General features: G+C 34.1%; 1 protein-coding gene across 12 annotated transcripts in view; it reads left to right on the top strand.

Annotated features, from left to right (window-relative positions):
• The window catches only part of LOC107446001 (cell adhesion molecule Dscam1), a 139629-nt gene that overhangs the window by 26941 nt on the left and 86948 nt on the right, over positions 1-25740 (top strand). For all 12 annotated transcript variants that reach the window (XM_087158799.1, XM_087158791.1, XM_087158794.1 and 9 more), the window contains 2 exons: positions 12247-12373; positions 16573-16890. Coding sequence is in view for 10 of the 12 variants with exons in the window: in XM_087158791.1 (XP_087014917.1) it covers positions 12325-12373; positions 16573-16890 (367 nt within the window). In the remaining 2 variants the exon portion in view is untranslated. The remainder of the gene's footprint in view (positions 1-12246; positions 12374-16572; positions 16891-25740) is intronic.

Genomic DNA, 25740 nt, shown 5'->3' with positions numbered 1-25740 from the left:
CAAACACAGTTCCAACCCCCCCCCCCCCCCCCCAACAAAACTTCTTTTTTTTGTAGTGCACCGAACGAACTATATCCTTTCTCTTTAACAATAAAAATAAGGTGATTAACTTTTTAATAATATTCAGTATTGTTTCGATTACATCGTTTCAACTTAATACAAACTAAATTTTACGGAAACAAATTCGAGACGTTAAAAAAAAGTAATAATCACGTTATGCTATGACATTACGGAGGCAGCAGTTAGGGCTTTTTTTTTTTTTTCAATGTTGTTTTTCTCTTTAATCTACGTAGCACTAACTATTCCTTATCCTTTTGGATTTTTGAGTAAATTCTTAATGCTTTTTTTTAAATTCCTACTTTATTGCTTTTTTTATTACTTTTAATCATTTTTTGAAATGTGCGTGCGTATGACGTTAGATTATATTTTCCTTTCAATAATTCAGTTTTCATTTCAATAATCGCTTAGAATTACCTTTCAATTTAAATCTTTGCTGTTTGAATTTTAAAACATGTATACGTTATTTAAAATTTATTTCCAGCTTGAATTTAATAATTTAAACTCACGTTACCCCAGGGAAAAATGAAGAGAATAAGTTAGAGAATTTTTAAAATGTTTCAATATGAGTATCCCTTTTGGCTTTTAATTTTAATTTTTAAACTTGTGTAGTTTCTAATTTTTTTTCCTTTATAAGTTATGTTTTATAAGTTTAGGCATGTAACAGGGCAAAAAGTAAAAGAATAAATAAAAAGAAAAAAATCTAACGCTTCTTTTTATTTGAATTTCCATTTTCGGTATCTAAACACATGTATGTAGTTGTAGTTTTATTTTGAATTTTTCATATTACTTAGGTGCTCAGTTAATTAGGTATTAAGTTAGGTGCTCAGATCGCTAAATGATTTGAAAAAGGATTGCTGAGAGGCAGCGACAGGGGGGCGTAGCGTTTTTAAAAAAGGTGCTTATTTTTGATTTACGTTTTTTAAAAGCCCTTAAAGGTGCTTCTTTTTTTATTCTGGGTTTGTTAAACTTGCTTAATTTTCTATCTTTTAAAAAGAGATTTTTTCATTGCCGTGTCGATTGTCGTTCTAAATTATAAAAAAAAGCATGATTCTCACAATTACATCTCCAATATTTATCAGAAACTGGTTATTTTATCATGATTATATAAATTTTTTGAAAATGCTTTTGAATTTTATCGTTTTTTTTTGTTTATAAATTAAAAACTTTAAACGATGGAAAAAAAATGATTTTTATTACTGCACAGATCCTTATTATGATTTTTGTTTTGTAAAGTGTTTTGTAAAGTGATTAAAAATATTTTTTGAGTGCTTTAAAAGTACTTAAAAGGTGCTTAGTTTTTTTTGAAAAATCTGGCTACGCATCCTGACAAGTAGCGTAGCGTTTTTAAAAAGTGCTTAAAGGTTTTTTCATGGAGTGTTTTTAAAAAGTGCTTAATTTTCCCTTTTCGAAAATGAGTTTTTTTCTTCTTTACCATCTCGATTTTCGCTGCGTATTATGAAAAAACGTGATTTTCACATTATTCTATTCAATGTTTTCACAATTCATTCAACCACAATCTATTTCGGCGTACAGTCGGTCCATAGCGTATGAAAGCGCCAATCATGTTACATATTTGATGAAATACTTGGGAATCCGCATGTGCGTCTACTGAGCTGGATTCGGTGAGATTCTTGCACTCTCATGTGCAACTCTGCTGCATTTTGCAAAATATTCTCAATTTCGGGCTTCATTTTCCACCCTCTGAAATTGAACTGAAATATCTCTCGTTATTTTTATGGTGGATAATATAATCAAGAAACGAGTTCTTTATCAGTAACTAGTTATTTTATCATGATCATGTAAATTCTTTGTAAATTATTTCATGTAAATTCTTTGCATTTTGTTAATGTATATAGTGCTTAAAAATATTTTTTGAGTGCTTAGAAGGTGCTTATTTTTTGTTGAAAGATTTGACAACGCACCCTGTATTACTCATGTGACATTCTTTGTATTTTGTTAACGTATATAGTACTTAAAAATTTGTTTTGAATGCTTAAAAAGTACTTTAAAGGTGTTTATTTTTTGATGAGAGATTTGGTTACGCACCCTGCATTAGTTGGTCAGAATTCAAAATAAAATTTTTCATATAAACAAACAACTCGTACAATATTTTGTTTTGATTCATCTCATTGATTTACGCAGGTTACGTGAAAGTATAGAGCTATAGAGAGATTATTAGATATGATAATGCTTAATTTATGTATGAGAGGAAAATGACATTTTACTGAAAAATAACATTTCATTTTCTTATTCATATGACGGTTTCTTATTTCAAGCGTATATAAAGCTTCTTGAACTAAAATTAATTTTTGAGAACGTTTATTTCAAACTATAACTATTTTCTAACGTGCATATTTTGGAGCTATGCTCAAAATAAAAAATTCAGCAACAATTTTTAACTTTCTAGGAGGGTTTCTTTTCTATTTAGGATTGTATGTATCTCCAAAAAAGGGATAAAATCCTTTTCCGAGTTTGGATGTACCATGCGCAAAATAAAATACGGACCGCCTTGAATAACATTTGATCTAATGATCACGTTCTAGAACTCAATCTTAAAGGTTCGAGGGGGTGGCCTCAAATATGCCAATTAATTAGTGCAGTATTTTGCTTCTCTATTGCGTTATCCTAAATTATCCTCTCATAATTTGTTTTCATTTTTAGTTTTTGAAACTTCATGGATTACTCTAGCAGGGTGCGTAGCGTTTTCAACAAGTGCTTATTTTCGTTTTTCTTTTTTTTTAAAAGCCCTTAAAGGTGCTTTTTTTATTGGGTGTTTTTAAAAAGCGCTTAATTTTCCCTTTTCGAAATTGAGATTTTTTTTTTCTTTACCATGTCGATTTTCGCCACGTATTACGCAAAGGCGTGCTTTTCACATTGTTCTATTAAACGTTTTCGCAATTCATTCAAACACAATGCATTTCGGCGTACCATCGTTCCGTAGCGTACCATCGTTCCGTAGAAAGCCCCAATCATTTTACATGCTTGATGAAATATTTGTGGGTCCGCATGTGCGTATACTGAGCTGAATCCGATGGGAGTTATTCTTGCACTCTTACCCCGCTGCATTTTGCTAAATATTCTCAATTTCTAGCTTCATTTTCCACCCTCATTTTTCGAACTGAAAAATCTCTCGATCTGGTGGCTGGTATAATAAAAAAAAGAGTTCTTTTTCAGAAACTAATTATTTAACATGATCATGTAAAATTTTTTAAAAATTTTGTGCGTTTTGTTAATGTACATAGTGCTTAAAAAGTACTTAAATAGTGCTTAATTTTTGTTGAAGGATTTGGTTACGTACCCTGTTTAGGTTTGTCCGAACTCACTTTTTAATATTTTAAATTATATAGGGAAGTGAAGGGGAATTAGCGATAAAAAATTTCTTCTGCGTTATAACGTCCTATGAAGTAGGTATTGCAACTGTTCAAAAATACATTATAGAAACTTCGCGGAATCACAGTTGCACAGACAGAACAAAATACAAACTCATGTTCATCCAAGATTGTAAATACCATTATGAAATTATTCCTCAAAACATTAAAAGGTGATTAGTAGAATTTGAGACAGTCGTATAAAATCATAAACACAAAGCAAGTTGGCTTCCTGATCACTATATCTAAATTTGATTTTATAAATCAATTTATGAAGCATTCAAATTGTTATGGATGAAAACATTTTAAAATGAACTGTTAAACAATGTTTGCGCGCATAATGCTAAAGCAACTAATCGATTTGGAAGCTGGCCAAACTATTCTACTTCAGAAGAAATAGTAAAAAGGGAGGAAAAGGAATTAAAAACTTTTATTTTAGATAATCATGGACTTCAGTGTATTCAACTGAGGACGTTGAAAGGTTAACCATCGGGTGAATTCATTAACATCAAGAAAAATATAACAAATAAAAAGAACAAGATAAATAAGAAGCAAGTTTGTTACAAGAAAGCATGACTAGTGCGCAAAATAAAAGAACTGACCATCCTGAATAATTTTTGATCTAATGATCGGATCTTCACATTTTAGAACTAAATATTAAACAGTTGTGAGGGTGACTTAAAATATTTGAAGTTACAAAATCTGGCATAAAAACGTACTTTCTCTGAATAAAAATACATTTTTTAACGACGGATTTGGATTTCAGATTCCCAAAATGTAGGGGGTCATAGCAATACGGAAAATATGGCCCTAATAGTTTGTCAAGAGAGAGGACCAAAGTTTGGACCCCTTAATGTTAATTTTACTTTTTTGCATATTTCACCGTATCCCGATAACATTTTAAGCAAATTGAAGATTTTTTGTCAACTCGCTTATTTAAAGATGTTTCCAAGCAAAGTATAATTTTCAGTAAATTTTTTTAAAATTTAATAATGGTCAAAAAATGTTAAATTATAAGGTATACATTTTTTACATCATTTTAAAGAATGTAATTTTAAATTTCAAAATGATAAATTTGAGATAAATCAGTCGAATAGTTCCTGAGAAATCGAATTTTGAAAAAGTCGTGTTTTTAAAATTCGATATCTCAAGAACTATTTCGATGCCTAAACCCTTGATACAAAGATTAGATACTTATTCTGGTGTCCAAGCCTGAAACGTATGTCGTTAATTCTGCTGTCGCTGTCCGAGATTAACTTTCCTAACTCAACTGCTCAAACTACTGGGGGTGTTTCATTGGTTCGAATTTCTCTAATGTTTTGACCTTAGAGGCATGGTGCGTAGCGTTTTTAAAAAGTGCTTAGAAGTTCTTATTTTCAATATTCGTTTTTTAAACGCCGTTAAAGGTGTTTTTTTATGGGATGTTTTAAAAAGTGCTTAGTTTTCCCTTTTCAAAAATGAGATTTTTTTTTCTTTACCATGTCGATTTTCGCCACGTATTATGCAAAAGCGTGGCTTTCACATTGTTCTATTCAGCGTTTTCACAATTCATTCTATTACTACACATTTCGGCGTACCGTCGGCCTGTAGCTTATGAAAGCGTCAATCATTTTACATTTTAATGAAATATTTGCGGGTCAGCATGTGCGTATATTGAGCAGGGTTCGGTGAGATTCTTGCACTCTCTTGAACAACTCTGCGGTATATTTGCAAGATATGCTTAATTTCAGGCCTCATTTTCTACCCTCTGTCATTGAACAGAAAAATTTCTCGATCTTTTTATAGTGGCTATTATAACCAAGAAAATAGTTCTTTATCAGAAACTAATTATTTTATCAAGATCATGCAAAATCTTTGAAAATTATTTTACATTTTTTTAATGTATACACCGAAGAGCCATTACATTATGACCACCCTCCATCTATAACAATGGGCTCGCCCAAGTTTTCATGGTTTCTCGCCCAGGAACAGGGCACATTAGGATCCATAATCCTCATAGAACAATCCCTGACGTCTGTAAGCTACTTGAACATAGTTGCAGACTAGGTTCACCCATTCATGGCAAAAGTTTTTCCTGCGGGGGATGGTGTTTACCAACAGGATAATGCACCATGTCATAAGGGTCGAATCGTCATGGATTGGTTCGAGGAACATTCCAGTGACTTTCAAGTCATGTCTTGGCCCCCAAATTCACCTGACCTTAATCCAATAGAGCATTTGTGGTCCTACTTGGAAAACCAAATTCGTGCTGCCACGCTACCCCCTCGCAATGTGAGGGAATTGCAGGACCAGTTGGTGAGCGCTTGTTACCAGTTACACCAGTTACATCAGACTACCTATCAGCACCTTGTGGAATCAATGCCGCGGCAGATGCTACAGACATTTATGAGGTGTTTTAAAATTGCTATTTTTTTTTTGGCTTCATCATCCTTAAATGTTTTGACCCTCTTAACTTAACACATAACTTGACGTGTCATATTGTGTTATCATTGTTAGGTCCCCATGCCCAGTGGCACTGGGATGGGAGGACCTGGACTTCCCAAACATTTTCATTATTCGTCAAGTCTTGCTTGGTCATTCGTCATATTTACGAAAAATCATTTTCTCTTTTCAATTCCTTCTATTGGTTCGCACTCTCTCTATATCTTGTTCAAATTTTCAATCGTAATAAAATACTTTTCATTCAGCTACTCAAGTTCAAATACATTCTTTTAAAACTTGCAGTGGATGACACTTGCACTTAATACAGTTTTTTTCAAATATTAATTCATTTATTGAATAGGGATGAGGGAAAAGCGAAATGGAATTTTCTGATCGGTTAAGCGTTAGTCATTGTTTTAAATTTTTTTTATAAGCGACTCAGCTTTTCACACATTTTCAAAATAACATCAGTGATAATTTCTAACTGATAGCTTTATTTGGACAAAAAAATAGTTTATTGCACATATTTAAATATTTAATTATTTTATATTCGCTGTTTCAGATAAATTCAATAAAGAACATTGCTTGGTAGCACGTGTGGTCCATCCTGCCGCCAAATTTATACTTTTATAGTTGTCTGATACCACGCGCCTTTTTTTCTCCAATTCATACTATTAGTTCATCCTCTCGCTATATATTTATTATATATATATATTCTCTATATGTACCTCCGTATATAAGGTGCTTGATATCAGACAACTATAAAAGTATAAATTTGGTGACGTGGACCACACGTGCTACCACGTCATGTTCTTTATTGAATGTATCTGACAAAGCCGTTGAAGCTATTGTAATTGCGGCTTATATCAGCCGGTTCGACACGGAAATGCTGCATTTACTCAGACTGTATGAGCGTTTTGTGCCAACTAGGACGTTTTGACAGTGAAACTCATTCTATTTTGTGTTTTATACAGCATTTGTTATTTAATGTCCATAAGAATGCTTTCGATATTTTGCTTTGCAAAGTTCCAAGTCATGTTCCTGACAATGATTTAGCCACAACAGTCGCACGATCTGCTACTACCTCCTTAACTCTGTCAGTAACTTTCTCAGACATGAAATTACATATTCGACAGTTTATAATATCAATATGGCAACAGCAATGGGATTCCAAAATCAATTATAAATAGCACTCTGCCAAACTCGATTTGAACCTTTTGCCTGTGCTGCGCTCTGATAGTGTAGATGTTAAGCCTACCCGGCTCCGAATTTAATTGGCTGTTTATACTAGACTGGTGCATCTTCATTTGCTATTTGGGGAACTTACTTCTTAATGCAACACTTGCAGCGTTTTATTTTCGATTCATCCTATTTTAATTGTTTATACGCGTTTAAATCAACGTCTTCTTACCTTTTTTGGTCATTATATCTATGGAGGATTTGTTTAGGTATAACCCATCATTCTAGCATTTCGCATTTTTGCTGCTATTGGTATTTTAAATTATATATGTTACCGGCAAAGTTTGAAATCTGGCATTCTATAGAATGCCTGGACATTGTATAGAACGCCTGGGCATTGTATCGAATGCCTAAAACTAGCCGCAATTTATATTTCACATATTTCCTAGGCATACTAGGAACCGGCAAAGTATAAAATACATCGTTTAGAATATCACGATTTCCCTTAATGAGAAAGGCATAAATTATGTTTTGGCTTTCTTAATGTAAATTATGTTTATGAATTTCCCTTAATATCATCAATTTTGTTTCCCTTAATAAGCAAGGCATAAATTATGTTTCATACAACTTTCATTCTTCTTTACGCATTTTGAATAAATTTTTTTAATGGCACTCTCATTATTTTTTCAGAATAAAATTTTTTATTTTTGAGAAATGCACATATTTTGCATAATAACCTCATCAGGACGTTTTTTTTTCATACTTTGCTTAAAAAGCATTTGTCATTCTATAGAATGCCTAGGTATTGTATGCCTAGGGAAATTATGTAATACTTCTCATATTTCATACCTTGCCTAAAAACATCCAGCATTATATACAATGCGTAAACATTCTATAGAATGCCGGCGTTTCATAGTTTGCAATATATAAGTTTTATTCTATTCGTAACTTTATTCACGTTTAGAAGTATATTCTTATTCTTGCACCATTTTACCTGTTTCATAGCATTTTATTGTATTTTCTCTTTGAGCTGATTACCTTTGATTGTTCTTGTACCATTTTGTCAATGTTTAATTGTATTTTATAAAAATAAGTTATGTACTTTACTTTATAATTTGTATAAGCGTGTTGCTTGGTGCAGCTTGTTTTTATTTAGTTAGACCATATGTCATTAAACCCTACATTCATTTCATTTCATTGAAAGCACTTTTTGTGAGTTAAGCGTTTCCTGCAGAAACTATTGAGAACTTAATTTGAAAATTGCGGGTTTCCTCCTTCATATTTTGATGAAGAAATATTCTAGTCCGTTGAAAAGAAAACGGTATGCTTGTTCGAAGATAGCAAATTTTTTTTCTGTTTCTATATCTAAAATAGCAGTTAGCGTTAATTAATTTGTGAAGATCCGATTATTAGAACAAAAGTTATTTGAGGTGATATCTTTTTTAATTTGCGTATTGTACACAAACCTACTTTTGAACTGACATATTGAAGAAAAAGGAATTTCTCGAAAGAATTTAATAATAAGAAAAAAGAATTTAATAATAATAATGTGTGCGAATATATATATAGGGTTTTCAATATAAATGTAAACGAAAACTATCTCGAGCTCTTGACCTGCTCGCAAGAGTTGCTGTCACCAAGATGGCGGCGTGTCGCTGCGTATCCAGGGCTTTAGGTATGCGGACACACACAAAAATTGTATGAGTATCTGTAATTAAGCTCATAGAATGGGAAAATAAAATTAATATATTACATGACGTACAAAATTGTACTGTATTTAATTATAAATCTGCTTCCCATGGATCCAATTTTTGAAGGGGACGAAATTAAAATACACACTCTTAATTTCGCAAAGAAAAAAATTCTTATGTCTGCTAAATATTTGAAAAAATTTTGATTATTTATATTTCTTTCCCATTTTTATTAAAAGATTATTTCCATTTTTAACCTAAATGAATTTTTGTTTCAAAAAAATTTTCTTGTCTGAAATATTGAGAAGTTGGTACTTTTAGAGATTTCGAATTTTAACTTTGATGAATTTCAATCGATGTCGATTCTTAAAAATTTTCTTGTTTGAAATATTGAGGGGTACTCTTAGAGATTTCTAATTATTGAGGGGGAAGGGCATGTACCCAACTGCCCCGTCGACGACGCTCATACTGTTTTCATTTGCTTATACTTTTGAGAGCTGTATCAACTTAAAATCATAAGCAACAAGGGCATTTGTAATTTTTAATTATTATAAAGTGGTTTTAAGAGAACTTTTATTGTTAAATAAAACATGACAAGGTTTGATGACTAAGGTTCCGACTGCTACAACAAAAATTTAACGAAGCGAACAATATATAATTAATAATATATCCACTGAAATTTTGTACTGATGCAAAAAAGGTACTGAAGTGAGATCTTTCTGCATCAGTAAAAGTGAATTTTGATTTTTAGAACACTATCGTTGTTAAAATCTTATATAAAGACTTCGAGAAATGGAAGAAACTAAAACGATTTTCTTATCGATTTTTCAATAACTCTTTATCTATACTATTTGGTTTAAAGAACAAACTAGTCGTCTATGCTTTTAAAATGAGTATAATATTTAGAGTTAAAATGATAAACAAAGAAGTTTTACTCGTGATAATTTTCGTCGTAGTTTATAAATAAAAAAACTTTTCAACTTGTATTTTGCCTGTCGCAGAATGCTATTTTGAAGAAATTTATTCGGAAAGGAGCAAGATCCGGAATGCAGTTTTCGTGTTGAAAGCGTTTCCGAGGAACGCGTTTAAAGGCCTGTTTACACGGTCTAAGTTCTTGAATTCGAGAAATTCGTGGAATTTCTCTCTGCAAGAAATTGGATGATTCGTCGACACTATTTAAGTTCTTGAATGTCACTGTTTGGTCGGAAGAAAAACTTGCGCATTGTTCATATTTAACACAATAAAATCATACGTAACCGTACTAACATGAATTTAAAATTACTGAATAAATTCAAATAAAATCATAATAAAACAAATAGACTATAAGAGATTAATTTATTTGGACTAAAATATATGAAAACAGACAACAAAATCACACAATCTGATTCCTGTTTGTTGACGTAAAAAAATTTAAGAAACTGATTGGTTAAGGGAGGACAAACTTGGATGGAAAGTGGAATATGCTCTACTATCGTCCAAGGACTTGGACCAAGTACTTGGATGATCGTTTACACGATTCCAGCTCAAAGGAAAACAAGTTTCCATCTATTTCAATCAATCTTCGTCCTAGAACTTGGATCGTATTAACAGGCCTTTAGCGTTTAGTGGAAATTCTGTGGCTTTGACGTCACACATCAGTTGATGAGCTAGTGACCATAACTGCGTAGCAGGGGCCCTGAAGCAGAGTTCAGTCTACTTCAGAATCTGTTTTTGGTGTACACTTAAATTGATAAACCAGTTTCACAACAATAAGTCGAGAGAAATGAGATCAGAGTTTTGATAGATTTCTCAGCTACTGCAGGATATTCATCCATTAGTCCAATCCAACTGTTCTGATTTAAACCTATGTTTCAGTGAGGGTAAATTTATAATGTCTATAAAGTTCACAAACTTTGTCACAATTTAACATTGATGGTTCGGTTCAATTAGCGAATGGACTCTTTACCCAGACGATGTCCCAGAAATCTTTTAGAAAATATTTTTCAAAGTATTTAAGAAGTTCAATAAGGTTCATTTATATTATTCCGTATATCTGTGGTTACTTGTTGCAACTCATTTTCTTTGAGGGGTACATTTAATAGAGAAAAGAATTCATTTTTTGTTTCGCATTCATTTAAGCCAGAAGCTCAATTTGTTTTCTAGTGATGGAATTTTGTCTCTCACCGTGAACGTGATGCTGTTTTTTCCTTTGTAAGCAACTGAAAAACGCATTTAGTTTATCGAATATATCGCCCAACTGAGTCACATTAATATCCGTTATGCAATAATTCAACATGAATCACTGATGTAGAAGATGGAATGATGTAGAAATCTATAAGAGCATCAATCAATTCAAATGGCCTTGTAGGTTTGCGGAGATGCTCAGAGAAATAAATCATCTTCGATCGATTCTCCAAAAGGTTATCTTTCAAATACAAGTAGATTGACACGCCGACGATGTCTGTACTTTTATTAAGTTGTACTGCAAATGAAGTCCTATCTTGCAACCTACTAATTTTATTTCATAACCGTCGTTGAACAGCCGACCCAATTTTTGGGTTTACGACTACTAATGTTCAACTACGTAGCCTTGTAATTTTGAACCCAATCCAGAAGACAAGGGAACACCTGGATTAAGTATTGGGAGAAATTTGCCTTCGCGGAGGACTTTTTGATAGAACTAACCTGCATATGCGTTACATGGAAAGGAAGACAACTAGAAACACTCACGGTTAGCCTAACGGCAAGGGGACTCTAACCCATCTACCACAGAGAATATTTCCGTGAACGGTGCAAGCCAGATGGGAATTCGTATCGACCATCCATCGACGGAATTCGAACTGGAAGGCGAACGCTCTATCCCCTGAGCTGTCGTGGCTCCAACCTACTTATTAATGTATCTTCAATACGTTCTGAAATCTTATGAAACCTATCAGATATAGTGTTGTTGGAATGTTGAACTGCTGCAACTTTCTTCGCCACATCTTCTTGCTTAGACAACTATTTCTGTCATACGTAGTTTAATTAGATTTTCATCAATGTTGTGTGGTTTTCCAGTGTCATCAGTCCTGAAAGCAGTTTTCGCATGTTTGTTTAAGTCACCTACTTGATGTGCTTCTTTAATGTCTTTCAAAATAACTAATGCTCTTATCTTTCAGATGTGGGTGTTTAGTTTCAAGATGTCTTATAAGCTTTGCGGACATCAAAGGCCTATTGTACAAAATTTTATTGCAAATTATCCATTGTCCATAAGGATTTTCAGCAATTTTCTCCGAAATAAATCCGAAAGACTGGTAGCTTTTATAATAGCTGATATAATAAAAAAAAATAGTTCTTTGTCAGAAACTACTTATTTTATCATGATCATGTAACGTCTTTGAAAATTATTTTGCATTTTGTTAAAGTATATAGTGCTTAAAAAATATTTAAAAGATCCTTATTTTTTGTTGAAAGATTTGGTTACGCACCCTGATTTATGCTAACATGATAAAAATAGTTACAAACACAAGAATTCGAATAATTGTAAGTATTTGTTCTTTTTTTTGCAGGGAGGAGGAGGATGTGGTGGAGGGCGAGGAGAGTAGCGACGGTCCCCAGAGGAACGAGGTCCGTCCAGCCTCTCTAACATGGTTTGGAAGAAGACACTCTTCCTTCTTCTGCTCGCCTACGTTCGAGGTTAGATTTCTTTTTTTTCCTTCTCTGCTTGTGTGTTGTAAAATACATAATGTGTTGAACAAAACATTGGCTTATCGAAACGGGTATACTTTGTGTTGCATCGAATAAAGTAAAGCAACGTGAATAAAGCACAAATGAAGGTACAGCTATGAATCCGTGGGGGAACACCGGCACAAATGTTCCCACACACGTTTGCAGGGGGTACTCGAAACACCCCTCATCTGCTCTACGCCACCCAACTACGCCACAACACCAGGCGTTCTCCTGGGCTCACGGGGTCGTTGTTGTCAGCGCTGCCTTTAAAAACTACTGGCAGTCCCCCTCCCACCCACACTGGTCCCGCAGTGGACTGATCGTTAAGACACGGTTCCCAGCAGATCACCGAAGTCAAGTATCACTGGCTGCTGTCAGTGTGAGGGTGGGTGATCACTTGGATCTGTCTGCGTAGGGACCGAGGGTGTGCGGTATTGGTCCTCGTTAAACTGTGCTACCGTAAAGTGCTCGACTTCGCGTGCAGGTCGTTGGGCTACTGAAACGGGGATGCCATCCCCTCTCCAGAGGATCAAAATTGTGATGGCATGTCTTCGGATCATCCTCAGGGCTGTTTCCCAGACCGTCGCCAATAGCCCATTGTGCAGCTCTAGTGCGACGTAAATGAACTACAACAACAACCCACCCACACTGTGTCGGGCAAACTTCAACGCATCTACTGGACTGTGCTGGCCCGCACCATTCGTTTCTCTGAGGAAACTCCCTGGAGTTTTTTGCCCCCGCTTTCGCAGGCCCTACCTTTTTGGCTCAGTAGCCGACTTTGGGACCGAATATGCATCACGCTCCTGCGAGCCAAGCAATCTGTCCTCATGCACTGGTTCCCATTATGACTCCCAAATGAAGGCACAGAAATGAACTACATTGGTGAAGTAAATTAAGAGAATTTCCATATTTTATCGAATTGGAGGCATTGTGTTGGATGGCCGCACACCTCTCCATGTCTTTGAAAGAGGCTCTGTGACTGGTGTGAGGTATATGGATGAGGTCTTGGATGCTATGTTCGCTGTCTCAGGGGCGCAGTTCTCCCTGAGTTCATTTTAATGAACGGCAACGCGAGGCCACATAGAGCTCTTCTGGTCGACGAATTTCTAGAGAGTGAGGATATTCGCGGAATGGATTGGCCAGCCAGACCTCAACCCTATATAACATGCCTGGAATACTCTTGAGAGATCAATTGCAACTCGCTACCCTCCTCCGAGAACCATCCAGGGAATGAAAAGAACGTTGCTGAACTAGTCGTACCAATTGCACACAGGAAATGATGAACTGCCTTATTTCAAATATGAAATCACGCTGCAAAGCCTGTATATCTGTAAGAGGGGACCATACCCCCTATTAGCCCATTTTGTTTGTTTATTCATGCAACCGACTGTTCAACTGTTTTATGCCTTCCGACTCCAACGAGTGTTACGCGCGATCATGCATGTGTATTACAATTGTTGAAGGGTTATTTGTTTTGTATTGTATCAATGTATGTACACACCAAATTTCATTAAAATCGGCCCCGTAGTTCTAGAGATAATCGACCCAGTTTTCAAATTCTCTTAATTTCTTACACCACTGTACTGTAGTTTCGGTTTTATAAACAAGAAGTCTCAGTGTCTAAACACACCAAATGACAGTAGAAAGAAATGAGACAAACTCGTAAAAAGTGATTTAATGAGTAAGGAAAAAGACACAAGCTTGAGCAAGATAATAAAGGAAATAACAAACGGGTGTGAAGACGATTTAGAGGGGAACCCTAGAGTGCAAAATGTAGAAATCGATTTAAAATAAATTTCTAAACATCGGGTCGGGAAAGAATGGATGTCCGTTCTTGGAAGATCATTAGCTAAATTATTTGAATTTTTATAAATACAGAAGGATTCCCAAATATATAGGTCGGTAAATAATTCTCTTTCCTTACTGGTTAAACGACTTTGTATGTATTTCTATTGTTACTTCTCTATTGCCACCTGGTGTTTAGACGCTGAAGAAGGTTTTTGTTTATAAAACCGAAACTATAATATATCCATTTCTATACCTATTTTTGGCTTTATTCTCATTCTCTTGTAAAAATTTTACCTTGGCCCCAGTTGGGCTCAAAATTGGCTCAATATGGGACCTATATGAGCTCAAGATTCCTGTATATTGGTCCTATGAGGTCAAAGTTATTTTGCTGCTTGGGTTGTTTTGCTTTATTCGAACTATTGTGACATAAATGAAACTTGCTAATATTATGCATTAATTGTTTTTTTTTTTTTTTTTTTTTTTTTTTTTTGTGTCTTCAATAAGTTATCTTTGAAATATAATCCAAAATGAAAAAAAAAACCTTTTATACGTGCGTGAACATCTGATAAAAAAAAATCAAATTAACTCATTTTATAACTTCAGAAGATCATACGATTTCTCTTACATATTAATGAAGTTTAAATGTTTGAGGATCTGACAATAAATTAAAAACGGAAAATAATGTTCTTAAACTAACTATGCTATAAAAATTTAGCTATAGATTTGTAACGTGTGACAGTTATCTTGGTTTTTATATGCAATAATTACACAAAATTTCTTAAGCCTAGCTTATATATTTATGAGGATATGAACAGTTTTATGAACAAATTTTTTTGTCTTATGTTTGTTTGCTACAATTTTAAAAATATTCAATAAAATTAAACAAAATTTTTAGATCAATTCAATATTAGTTACAAAATTCTTACTTTAAAAGTTCGCTGAAAACTGCGTAAGATATGGGTAATTGAACTAGTTCTTTTATACTGCGCATGCTCGGGAGAAAGTAAAGGATCTTAATTTTGTAGTAAATTGTATTTGGTAACTAGAAAAGTCCGATTTGAATATCTTGAAAAAATTTAAAAAGTTTCAATTAATTTTCGTACTTTTTTAAAAAAAAAAAAGTTGAAAATGATATGGAATTTTCTTCAAATATTATTTTGTATCATTAGACAGAATTTAATAACTAATGATAAAACATAACAAACACTCATACATCAAAATGTGATTTATTAAGGAAAAAAAAAATTAAAAAGAAAAATTATGATCGCTTTATTACGATCACTGGTTAGGTTACCTATTGGTCAGATGCTTTTTTTTTTTTTTTTTTTTTTTTTTTTTCCCGTTTGACTCCGATAAAAGCCACAACAAATCATGGGTTGCAAAAACTGTCTCAATTGATGTTTATCGTCGAATTGATTTTCATATCCTGGCTATGCACGTGTTTCAAGACCTCACAAAATACTTTTCCTTCTTCAGTATTCATATTTACATTGAAATCACCACCAAGACAGTAATTATAAGTTAATAATAAAAGAAATATAAAAATACTTTAAATTATTATGTAAATACATTAAAAATGCCTGCAAGTAAAAATGAAAGAAAAAGCTGTCGCCATAGCAACGCATGCAATGACGACGCATGCGCACAGTTTACTATTACTCTTGAGCACAGTTGAAAAGTGTGATGACGTCCAGATAAGTTGCGCACGTCATCAACCTAAAACAACACCCATTTCGCCAAAAGGTAAGAAAAAAAAATTAAAACGGATGATTGGAAATGGGTTAGTTACTAGACTACTTTTTAAAAAAGCAAACGACAAATTAAAAAAGGAAGAAAAAAGTATAATTTGCTTAATAATAATTAATAAGTATAAAACAAGACCTATCTTGCCAATGGGTAAAATGTTACTTTTATGGGAAATGATACCCAGAAATGCCGGAGTCTTTTTAATAAGTTTTGTTTAATAGTGCAAAATGAAATATGTGTGGAAAACCCCTTATTTTGTGCATTCTTTTAAAAAGTACGAAAACTACTTAGAAAATTGCTCGAAACTTTTTATATTTTTAAGATATTCAAATCATCGGACTTTTTTCTATCAGTTGCCAAACATGATTCTCTACAAAATAAGGAATTTTTTTTTTTTAATTTTCCTCTCGCATACGCGGTATAATAAAAGAACTCTTAAATTACTCTTATCTTGCACAGGTTTAAACGATTTTTTCACAAATTTTAAAGGAAAAATTTTATAATTAATTTTAAAATGTTCTAAAAATTTTGTTTAGTTTTATTGAATACTTTTATAGTTATAGCAAAGAAAAATGTATGGCAAAAAAATTGTTTGTTTTGTTTAAAAAAAATTGAAATTTCTGTTTTTGTAGGGTACGAGAGCGAGAAGCGAATGGGTCCTGTGTTCATTTCGGAGCCTCCTTCTCAAGTGGATTTCCTGAACATAACGGGAGCCTTCGTCGATTGCCTAGCCTATGGAAACCCTAGCCCTCGTGTGAGGTGGCGGCTACGTGATGGCTCCCTTGCCGACAACGTGCCCGGACTTCGGCAGACCCTCCCCAATGGCACACTCGTCCTATGGCCATTTCGACCCGAGCAATACCGACAGGATGTCCATGCCGATGTTTACCGATGTGAAGCTGCCAATGTTGTCGGTACAGTGCTCAGCAGGGATGTCCACGTCAGGGGAGGTAAGCATTCTTCAATTTTACTTGCGTGGACCGAGATACCCTGGTCGGTAGTGCACTGGGCCCATAGCCAAGAGGTCGTGGGTTCGAATCCCTGCCGACCGAAGACTACCCGTGTAGTAAATGGTGACTGATGCACGTTGTTGACGTATGCTTGTTAAAGCAGAGGGGGTGCGATAGTTCTTGTTTTCCAGTGGCGCCATCTATGGCCAAGGATTCGACTTCTGCCACACCATACGTCGCACCCGTTTATAGGGCTGATCCATTCATTCATTCACAGATCGTAATTTTGACCTGAATCAGAGAACGATCGATCTCCATTCCAGTACCCCCAGAGGTATTGATTTGTTATGGGAACATGGAGGACTTTTGCGACTCGACAGATTTAACGTGTATCAGTCACTTTACTACACGGGGAGTCTTCGATCGGCGGGGTTCGAACCCACGAACTCTCGGACATGGGCCCAGCGCCCTTCCGACCAGGCTATCCCGGCTCTCTGATACACGTTAAAACTGTCGAGTCACAAAGTTCCCATGTTCCCATAACAAATTATACTTCTGGGGGTACTAATCCAGGAGTTTCCTTGTCTTCTGGATTGGTTCAAAATTACAAGGCTACGGAGTTGAACATTAGTAGTAGTAAACCCAAAATTGAGCCGGCTGTTCAACATCGGTTATAAGAAAAATTAAAAAAAATAACAATAATTCTGATGATCTAATAAAGTATGTCTTTTAAAATATAAAGGAAATTACCTTACTTAAAATCATTTTTTTTAATGAAAGATTTTAATATTTTAAGTGTTAAACATTAAAGTACATAAACTGTTATTTAAAAATTAGAAATATAGTTGAAAATAAAACTGGAAATAAAAAGAAAACGCTTTAGAAAAGAAAGGCTACGGAGTTGAACATTAGCAGTCGTAAACTCAAAACTGGGTCGGTTGTTCAACGACAGTTATAAAATGAAATAAAATTTTACCAGCGTACTGTCTTAAACGATAATAAAGTGGGTGAGTGATCGTGAAAAAATCACAAAATAAGTACGGGCATGTTAATGACGATCGAAACAGGCTACATGTGGCATAGAGCAGAACTCTCTTCCTATGGCAACACTTCGCATGCTTTCACCATTAGCGTGTGGAGAGTTATAGGAGAAGAAAGTACGTTAGTTTCTGTCTTGATTTTCAAATAGGTTAAAAACTTTTAAGTTAGGAAACTATATGGTACTGCAAACTACATTAAACATAGTTCTAAAAGAGAGTGATGGGAAAATTTAAAAAAAATATTTTTGACTGTTAAATATGAAAAATATTAAGAAAGGGGAAGTGTCAAGACATGAAACCGGTCTTCTACCCGGATGGCGTATTCAAACGTTGCGATAGCGAATAGTTAAGGTTCTATAAACAAGAACTTTCTTTAAAAGCCATTCTTACTGCATACAATTAAAGCATATGCGCCATTGAAGGAGAATGGGAACCTGATTTGTCAAATACGTATATTCTTTCCACCACCACCCCCAAATCCCTCTTCTTCTTTCAGCGGTAATCGAAGTTGTTTGAATCACAAGCAGTGTGAACGGTTCCTTAGTGTTTAAACATCAAATGATTGTAGGAAAGTAGTACACTTTCTAAAAACTAGCGGGTTATTGATCATCACTCTTTTTAATGGGTGGAGTGAAATACTCTCTTAAATGGCAATTTTGATACCAAGAATTTTTTTTCTCCCTCGTCTACAAGGGGAGCGATACAGTAATAACCGCCAACTTGGCGAGATTTCAAAAAGTCGTCAAGACTTGGGCTATTCTAGGATTTTACCAATATTAAAAGCCGAAATCATAACTACCAGTTAATTATGTTTAAAATATTCATTAAAATTAGATTGAAAGCACTAGCTTTGTTTATATGTTCCTTACACAAATCTGCAATTTTCAACTGATTCGGGCTGCAAAAATGTGATGGCATGTCTTCGAATCATCCTCAGGGATGTTTCCCAGATTGTCGCCAATAGCCCATTGCTCAGCTCTAGTGCGGCGTAAATAAAGCACTACTAAATCACTACCTACTATTTTACTGATTTAGACCAGTTTTAGTTTAAATGCGTTTTCAGACCATTCTTTCAGTGCAGACTGCTTTTGATACCAAGAATTTTTTTTCTCCCTCGTCTACAAGGGGAGCGATACAGTAATAACCGCCAACTTGGCGAGATTTCAAAAAGTCGTCAAGACTTGGGCTATTCTAGGATTTTACCAATATTAAAAGCCGAAATCATAACTACCAGTTAATTATGTTTAAAATATTCATTAAAATTAGATTGAAAGCACTAGCTTTGTTTATATGTTCCTTACACAAATCTGCAATTTTCAACTGATTCGGGCTGCAAAAATGTGATGGCATGTCTTCGAATCATCCTCAGGGATGTTTCCCAGATTGTCGCCAATAGCCCATTGCTCAGCTCTAGTGCGGCGTAAATAAAGCACTACTAAATCACTACCTACTATTTTACTGATTTAGACCAGTTTTAGTTTAAATGCGTTTTCAGACCATTCTTTCAGTGCAGACTGCTTTTGATACCAAGAATTTTTTTTCTCCCTCGTCTACAAGGGGAGCGATACAGTAATAACCGCCAACTTGGCGAGATTTCAAAAAGTCGTCAAGACTTGGGCTATTCTAGGATTTTACCAATATTAAAAGCCGAAATCATAACTACCAGTTAATTATGTTTAAAATATTCATTAAAATTAGATTGAAAGCACTAGCTTTGTTTATATGTTCCTTACACAAATCTGCAATTTTCAACTGATTCGGGCTGCAAAAATGTGATGGCATGTCTTCGAATCATCCTCAGGGATGTTTCCCAGATTGTCGCCAATAGCCCATTGCTCAGCTCTAGTGCGGCGTAAATAAAGCACTACTAAATCACTACCTACTATTTTACTGATTTAGACCAGTTTTAGTTTAAATGCGTTTTCAGACCATTCTTTCAGTGCAGACTGCTTTTGATACCAAGAATTTTTTTTCTCCCTCGTCTACAAGGGGAGCGATACAGTAATAACCGCCAACTTGGCGAGATTTCAAAAAGTCGTCAAGACTTGGGCTATTCTAGGATTTTACCAATATTAAAAGCCGAAATCATAACTACCAGTTAATTATGTTTAAAATATTCATTAAAATTAGATTGAAAGCACTAGCTTTGTTTATATGTTCCTTACACAAATCTGCAATTTTCAACTGATTCGGGCTGCAAAAATGTGATGGCATGTCTTCGAATCATCCTCAGGGATGTTTCCCAGATTGTCGCCAATAGCCCATTGCTCAGCTCTAGTGCGGCGTAAATAAAGCACTACTAAATCACTACCTACTATTTTACTGATTTAGACCAGTTTTAGTTTAAATGCGTTTTCAGACCATTCTTTCAGTGCAGACTGCAAGATTGCATTTTTTGTAAGATAACAATTTTGGAATTGAAATGTAGTTGTTTTTGCTTTCAATAGTTTAAAAATGGTTGTTCCATGTGTATGGGCAATGTATAAGAGAATAAAACTGAAATAATTACCTTATTACCGAATAACTTACAAAATAGTGAATCACAATTGCTCTAATCAAATTAAAACAATTACTTTCACAATTGGATACTTGCAAACAACGTCATCGTATGGATCCAGATTGACTGTTGAAACGTGGCAATTGTTTATATAACAACTGTTCTTTATATTTCGAGTAAGCCTAGTCCGTAAAATATGAATTATCTTTAGTGACACATTCTATATTCTTTCACAAATAAAGATTTCATTTATTCCTTGCTTAACACAAAGACAGGCACGAAACTATGTAGAACATAAGCAAGCTAATTGCCAGATGCACGAAACAAAAATAATCACGGTTACAATTAAATACATACTTAAACAAATAATAAATCTAGGATAAATAAAAAAGACGTTGTCAAGTAAGGATTATATTTAAACAAATTCGATCCGCATGTGCGTCGACTGATCTGGGTTCGGTGAGATTGAAGAACCTTAGTTAAATGCATTGAAAAAAATTCCAAATTTAATATACAGGATGAGTAGCGTTTTTAAAAAGTGCTGAATTTTGATGTATGTTTTTAAAAGCCCTTAAAGGTGCTTTTTTTATTCGGTGTTTGTAAAAAGTTCTTAATTTTCTATCTTTTAAAAAGTGATTTTTTCTTTGACTTGTCGATTGTCGTTCTAAATAACAAAAAGTGCATGATTTTCACAATTTTCTCTGAAATATTTATCAAAAACTAGTTATTTGAAAATATTTAATATTAATTAATAAAATTCAAAAATATTTTGAAAATGTTTTTGAATTTTATTAATTTTATGTTTATAATTAAGAACTTTAAACGATAGAAAAAAATTTTTCTTACTGCATAGATCCTAATTTTTTTTTTCGGAAAGTGATTAAAATATTTTTGAGTGCTTCAAAGATGCTTATTTTGTGTTGAAAAATTTGGCTACACACCCTGAAAAATGCAAATTGGTACAAATTTGGGCGCTGCAGTCAATATAATTCAATTAAAAAATATATATATAAATTTATAGTGTGTTAAGTGTTTTGAAAAACCTTAGTGAAGTGCATGGAAAAAAATCTCAAATTTAATATAGTATTATGATAAAAGACAAATTTCTTAAAGTGTGAAATTAGTTAATTTACGAAGGAGATTTTATTACGTAAAATTTTTAAAAGCTCGCCATGGCAAGCCACAATTCTAGTTAAGCTATTCGGCATATTTTTCGACTGTTCCGTTTTTTTTCTTCTTTAAACAGTTTTATGAATTTTGTTTATTTATGTATAGAAATAAAAACGAAAGGTTAAATATATATTATCACATAGCGCGTAACTTTTTAAAAAATGCTTAAAGGTGCTTATTTTCGATATTCGTTTTTTAAAACTCCTTGAAGGTAGTTTTTTCATTGGGTGTTTTTAAAAACTGTTCTACTTTCCTTTGCTGAAAGTCGATTTTCGCCATGTATTATGTAAAAGCGTAGCGTTTATTTTATTGCTTTTTATTACTTTTTCCTGCTTTTATTGTTTGTTTGAACACATTGTTCTGTTCAACGTTTTCACAATTCATTCAACCACAATCTATTTCGGTGTACCGTCGGTAGTTAGCATATGAAAGCGCCAATCATTTTACATGTTTGATTAAATACTTACGAGTTCGCTTATGCGTCCACTAAGGTGGGTTCGGTGAGATTATTGCATTCTCATGTGCAACTCTACTGCATTTTGCAAGATATTCTTTATTTCATGCTTCATTTTCCACCCTCTGATATTGAACCAAAAAATCTATTGCTCATTTTATATTGCTAATATAATCAAGAAAAAGAGTTCTTTTTTTTAGAAACTAGTTATTTTATCATGATCATGTAAAGTCTTTGAATTTTTTTGCATTTTGTTAATGTATATAGTGCTTAAAAATATTTTTTGAGTGCTTAAAAAGTACTTAAAAGATGCTTATTTTTTGATGAAAGATTTGGCTACGCACCATCACGAAACATTTGAACAGAAAGCTCTTTAAATCGAATCGTGATCCCAGATTCTCACCCTTTAAAAAAAAATATTTTACGTCACTTCTCTTTCTTATAGGTCCATTCAATTTTTAAAAGTATCGTTTTTGATAGTAATTTCCAGCCTTTTAATGTCATTGTGTGCTAGTAGAAGAGAAATCACCAAGATTGTTTCGGAAATAGAGCTTTTGCAATAAAGATCGCCAAATAAGAAGGGGGGTTAGGGGGAGAAAATCGATGACTGCAGCGTGCGTAGTTTCTATTTTTATCTTTACTCTCTCTCCTGCAAGGGTTGAGTCAAGGTCACTCTCCCACCCCCATATTCACAAGATTTTCATTTCATTCACCTCCAAAATCCAGATTATTAAATAAGACACAAGATGCCATTTCTGAGAAACGATCAGGGGAATAACACATTGATTTGAAAAAAAATAATTTTAAGTAAATGCAGTCGGACCTCTATTTAACGAAGTTGCTAAACCCCAATAGTAAGTTCGTTATATGGAAAAATTCGCTAATTAGAAAAATCACCTTTTGAATTACTTAAACAACACAAAACAGGTTTTAAATTCATAAGCACTAGACATAATTAAAATTGCAATTGATACACCTTTGTCTTGCAAACTAGTATCTACTATTTATTTTATAAATCTTAACCATAAAAGAAATCTGCATAGAAAGCAAGAATAGAGCAAAATAGTATCCATTGTTACGCTATCATGTTACATACATTTTTAACTAAAAAAAACCCTAAATTTATGCATAAAATTAGAGCTGCATTTATTATAAAAGTAATTTTAAACTTACATTACCACACGCTTTCTTAAATTTAATTGCTTCTAATAAAATCCGTTTTGTCTGAGTTTTTGGTTTGAAATGCAAACAAAAAAAAGAAAATGCATTTTACTGCATTCTACAAAAGTTAAGTGGCTGCGAAAATCAAGGTCATTTACCCCATAAAATGCGTTAACAAGCTTGAAATGTTCTGAAATATTTTGGTAAATAAGGAAAGTGGATCTCAAAGAAAAGTTCGTTACATAGAAAATTCACTTCTCTATTTTGAAGTTATTTTAAAATTTCTAAATGTTCTTGGTTCCTCGAAAAAAAATCGCAAAATGGAAGTTTGTTAAATAGAAGTCCGACTGTATATAGAATTGCACTTCTTAGTTGGAATACGCATTTGGTCATAACACACTTTCTGTTTAAAAAACAAAACAAGAAGGAAAAAAAAAGTTGCAACGACTCAGACAATTTTTGAATACCTATTTAGGGCATGAAATTTCCACTGGCGACCAAACATTTATGGGGATGTCGATTAAATATTGTGTTGTAAAATGTTGTGTTTCAAATAAACCTAGGATATTTTTCTAGTTTGCTTTAACGTATTAGGATGCAACTTCAGCAAACTTTCGAGACCGTCAAGTATCAACTCTTCAAGTACCTATTCTGACCGTCAATTGTCAATTATCTACTCTGAACAAATCTTCAAGCGAATTTCGTGGGACTCGAAATTGGCAAATCATATATATATATATATATATATATATATATATATATATATATATATATATATATATATATATATAATATTTACGAAATAAAAACATGTATTCCACATATTGACTATCAATATTTGAAATACGTGTCTTTATATAATTCACTTACGTTTATTAGAATAACAAGACTTAAAAATATGTTGTTTAAAAGTAAGTTGTTGGGTGCTTACTGGAACACAACGCCATCGGAAAAGAACATAGTTCTTTTGTTTTTTCCTTGTGAGTACTTTTATAAAGGAGAAATACTTTTACAGGGGACAGAACCTCAGACTTACTTTTGTATTTCTTCTACCTCATGATAGTTTTTCGAAAGAATGACATATTTGGAAAGTGTTTCCCTATTTTTAAAATGCTGTGTGATTTCTTGATTTATTGCTGGCAGAAGATAACAATTTGACAGTTTGTTGCAAAGATGCAGCATTGCACGAAAGAACAACGCGGTTTGACTGTGGATGAATGCTTCGAAACTAATTAAAGCTGGGCTGCTTCAGTTTTTAAATTTCGTGCAAAATGTGATCGGTATAATTATTTAACTTCGCCAAATGTTACTAAAAAATCCGGAGAGACTGGATTGATTGGGGTCGCTAAAAACAGTGGTCGTCCAAAAACAAGCCGTTTGAATGATCATATCCAAGCGAGAGTATTAAAATCCTGGAATGTCCGATTCGGCGTCGTGGATCAGAATTGCAAATTTCAAGAAATTCTCTACAGCTTATAGTCACTAAAGATCTGAGTCTCTATACCTACTAAGTTGAATTCTCACAAGCAGAGCCGTGATGGCTCTGGGGATAGAGCGTTCGCCTTCCATTGAGGCGAACCGGGTTCGAATCCCAGTCGATACGAATTCCGCATCTCACTTGCACCGACCACAGTGCTGACGAAAAGGTTCTCCACGAAAGCAAATTTGTCCCAATACTCGATCCTGGAGTTCCCTTGTCTTCTAGACTGGGTTCAAAATTGCAAGGCTACGGATACGGGCAAAATTGCAAGGATACGGAGTTGAACATTAGTAGTCGTAAACCCATGAAATGGGGTCGGCTGTTCAGCAACTGTTATAAAATTGACACAAGCAGAGCCGTGGTGGCACTGGGGATAGAGCGTTCGCCCTCCAGTGAGATGAACTGGGTTCAAATCCTAGCAATGGCTGGTCGATACGAATTCTGCACCAGGCTTGCACCGATCCCAGTGCTGACGTAAAATATCCTCAGTGGTAGACAGATCATGGGCTAGATTCCCCTTGCAGTCAGGATAATCGTGAGAAGTTTCCGTGGTTTTCCTCTCCATGTACGCAAATGCCGGTTGGTTCCATTAAAATATCCCTCACGAAGGCAAGTTTCTCCCAATACTTGATCCAGGAGTTCCCTTGTCTCCTGGATTGGGTTCAAAAGTACAAGGCTACGGGGTTGAAACATTAGTAGCCGTACACCCAAAAAATTGGTACTCTCGTATTACATCTCGTATTAGTACGAATGCGTACTCTATATTGCATATACTATTGGAGTATACAGGACCTGATTATCGTCTAGGCCCAATAGGCATTTGGCTAGGGCCCACAATTTCTGATAGAACTAAAACAATAGTAAAAAGTCTAATGAAAGGTGGGGCAGCTTTTTTGTTGCTTTAAGTATTAAATTGGAAAATAATTCATCTAATCAGTGACTTTTAGCTAAAATCACTGATTTCAATTGTTTGTGGCCATCAAACTATTTTTATTTTGACATAACATTGTTTTGTTATATTTTGTTTAAATTTAAAGATACGTAAATT

The sequence above is a fragment of the Parasteatoda tepidariorum genome, chromosome 3 (assembly GCF_982258835.1).
Source record: "Parasteatoda tepidariorum strain Cologne lab strain chromosome 3, Ptep-v5.0, whole genome shotgun sequence".
Taxonomy (NCBI): domain Eukaryota; kingdom Metazoa; phylum Arthropoda; class Arachnida; order Araneae; family Theridiidae; genus Parasteatoda; species Parasteatoda tepidariorum.
Note: the sequence above shows the minus strand (reverse complement) of the source record. Positions and strands in the feature narration are given on the sequence as shown.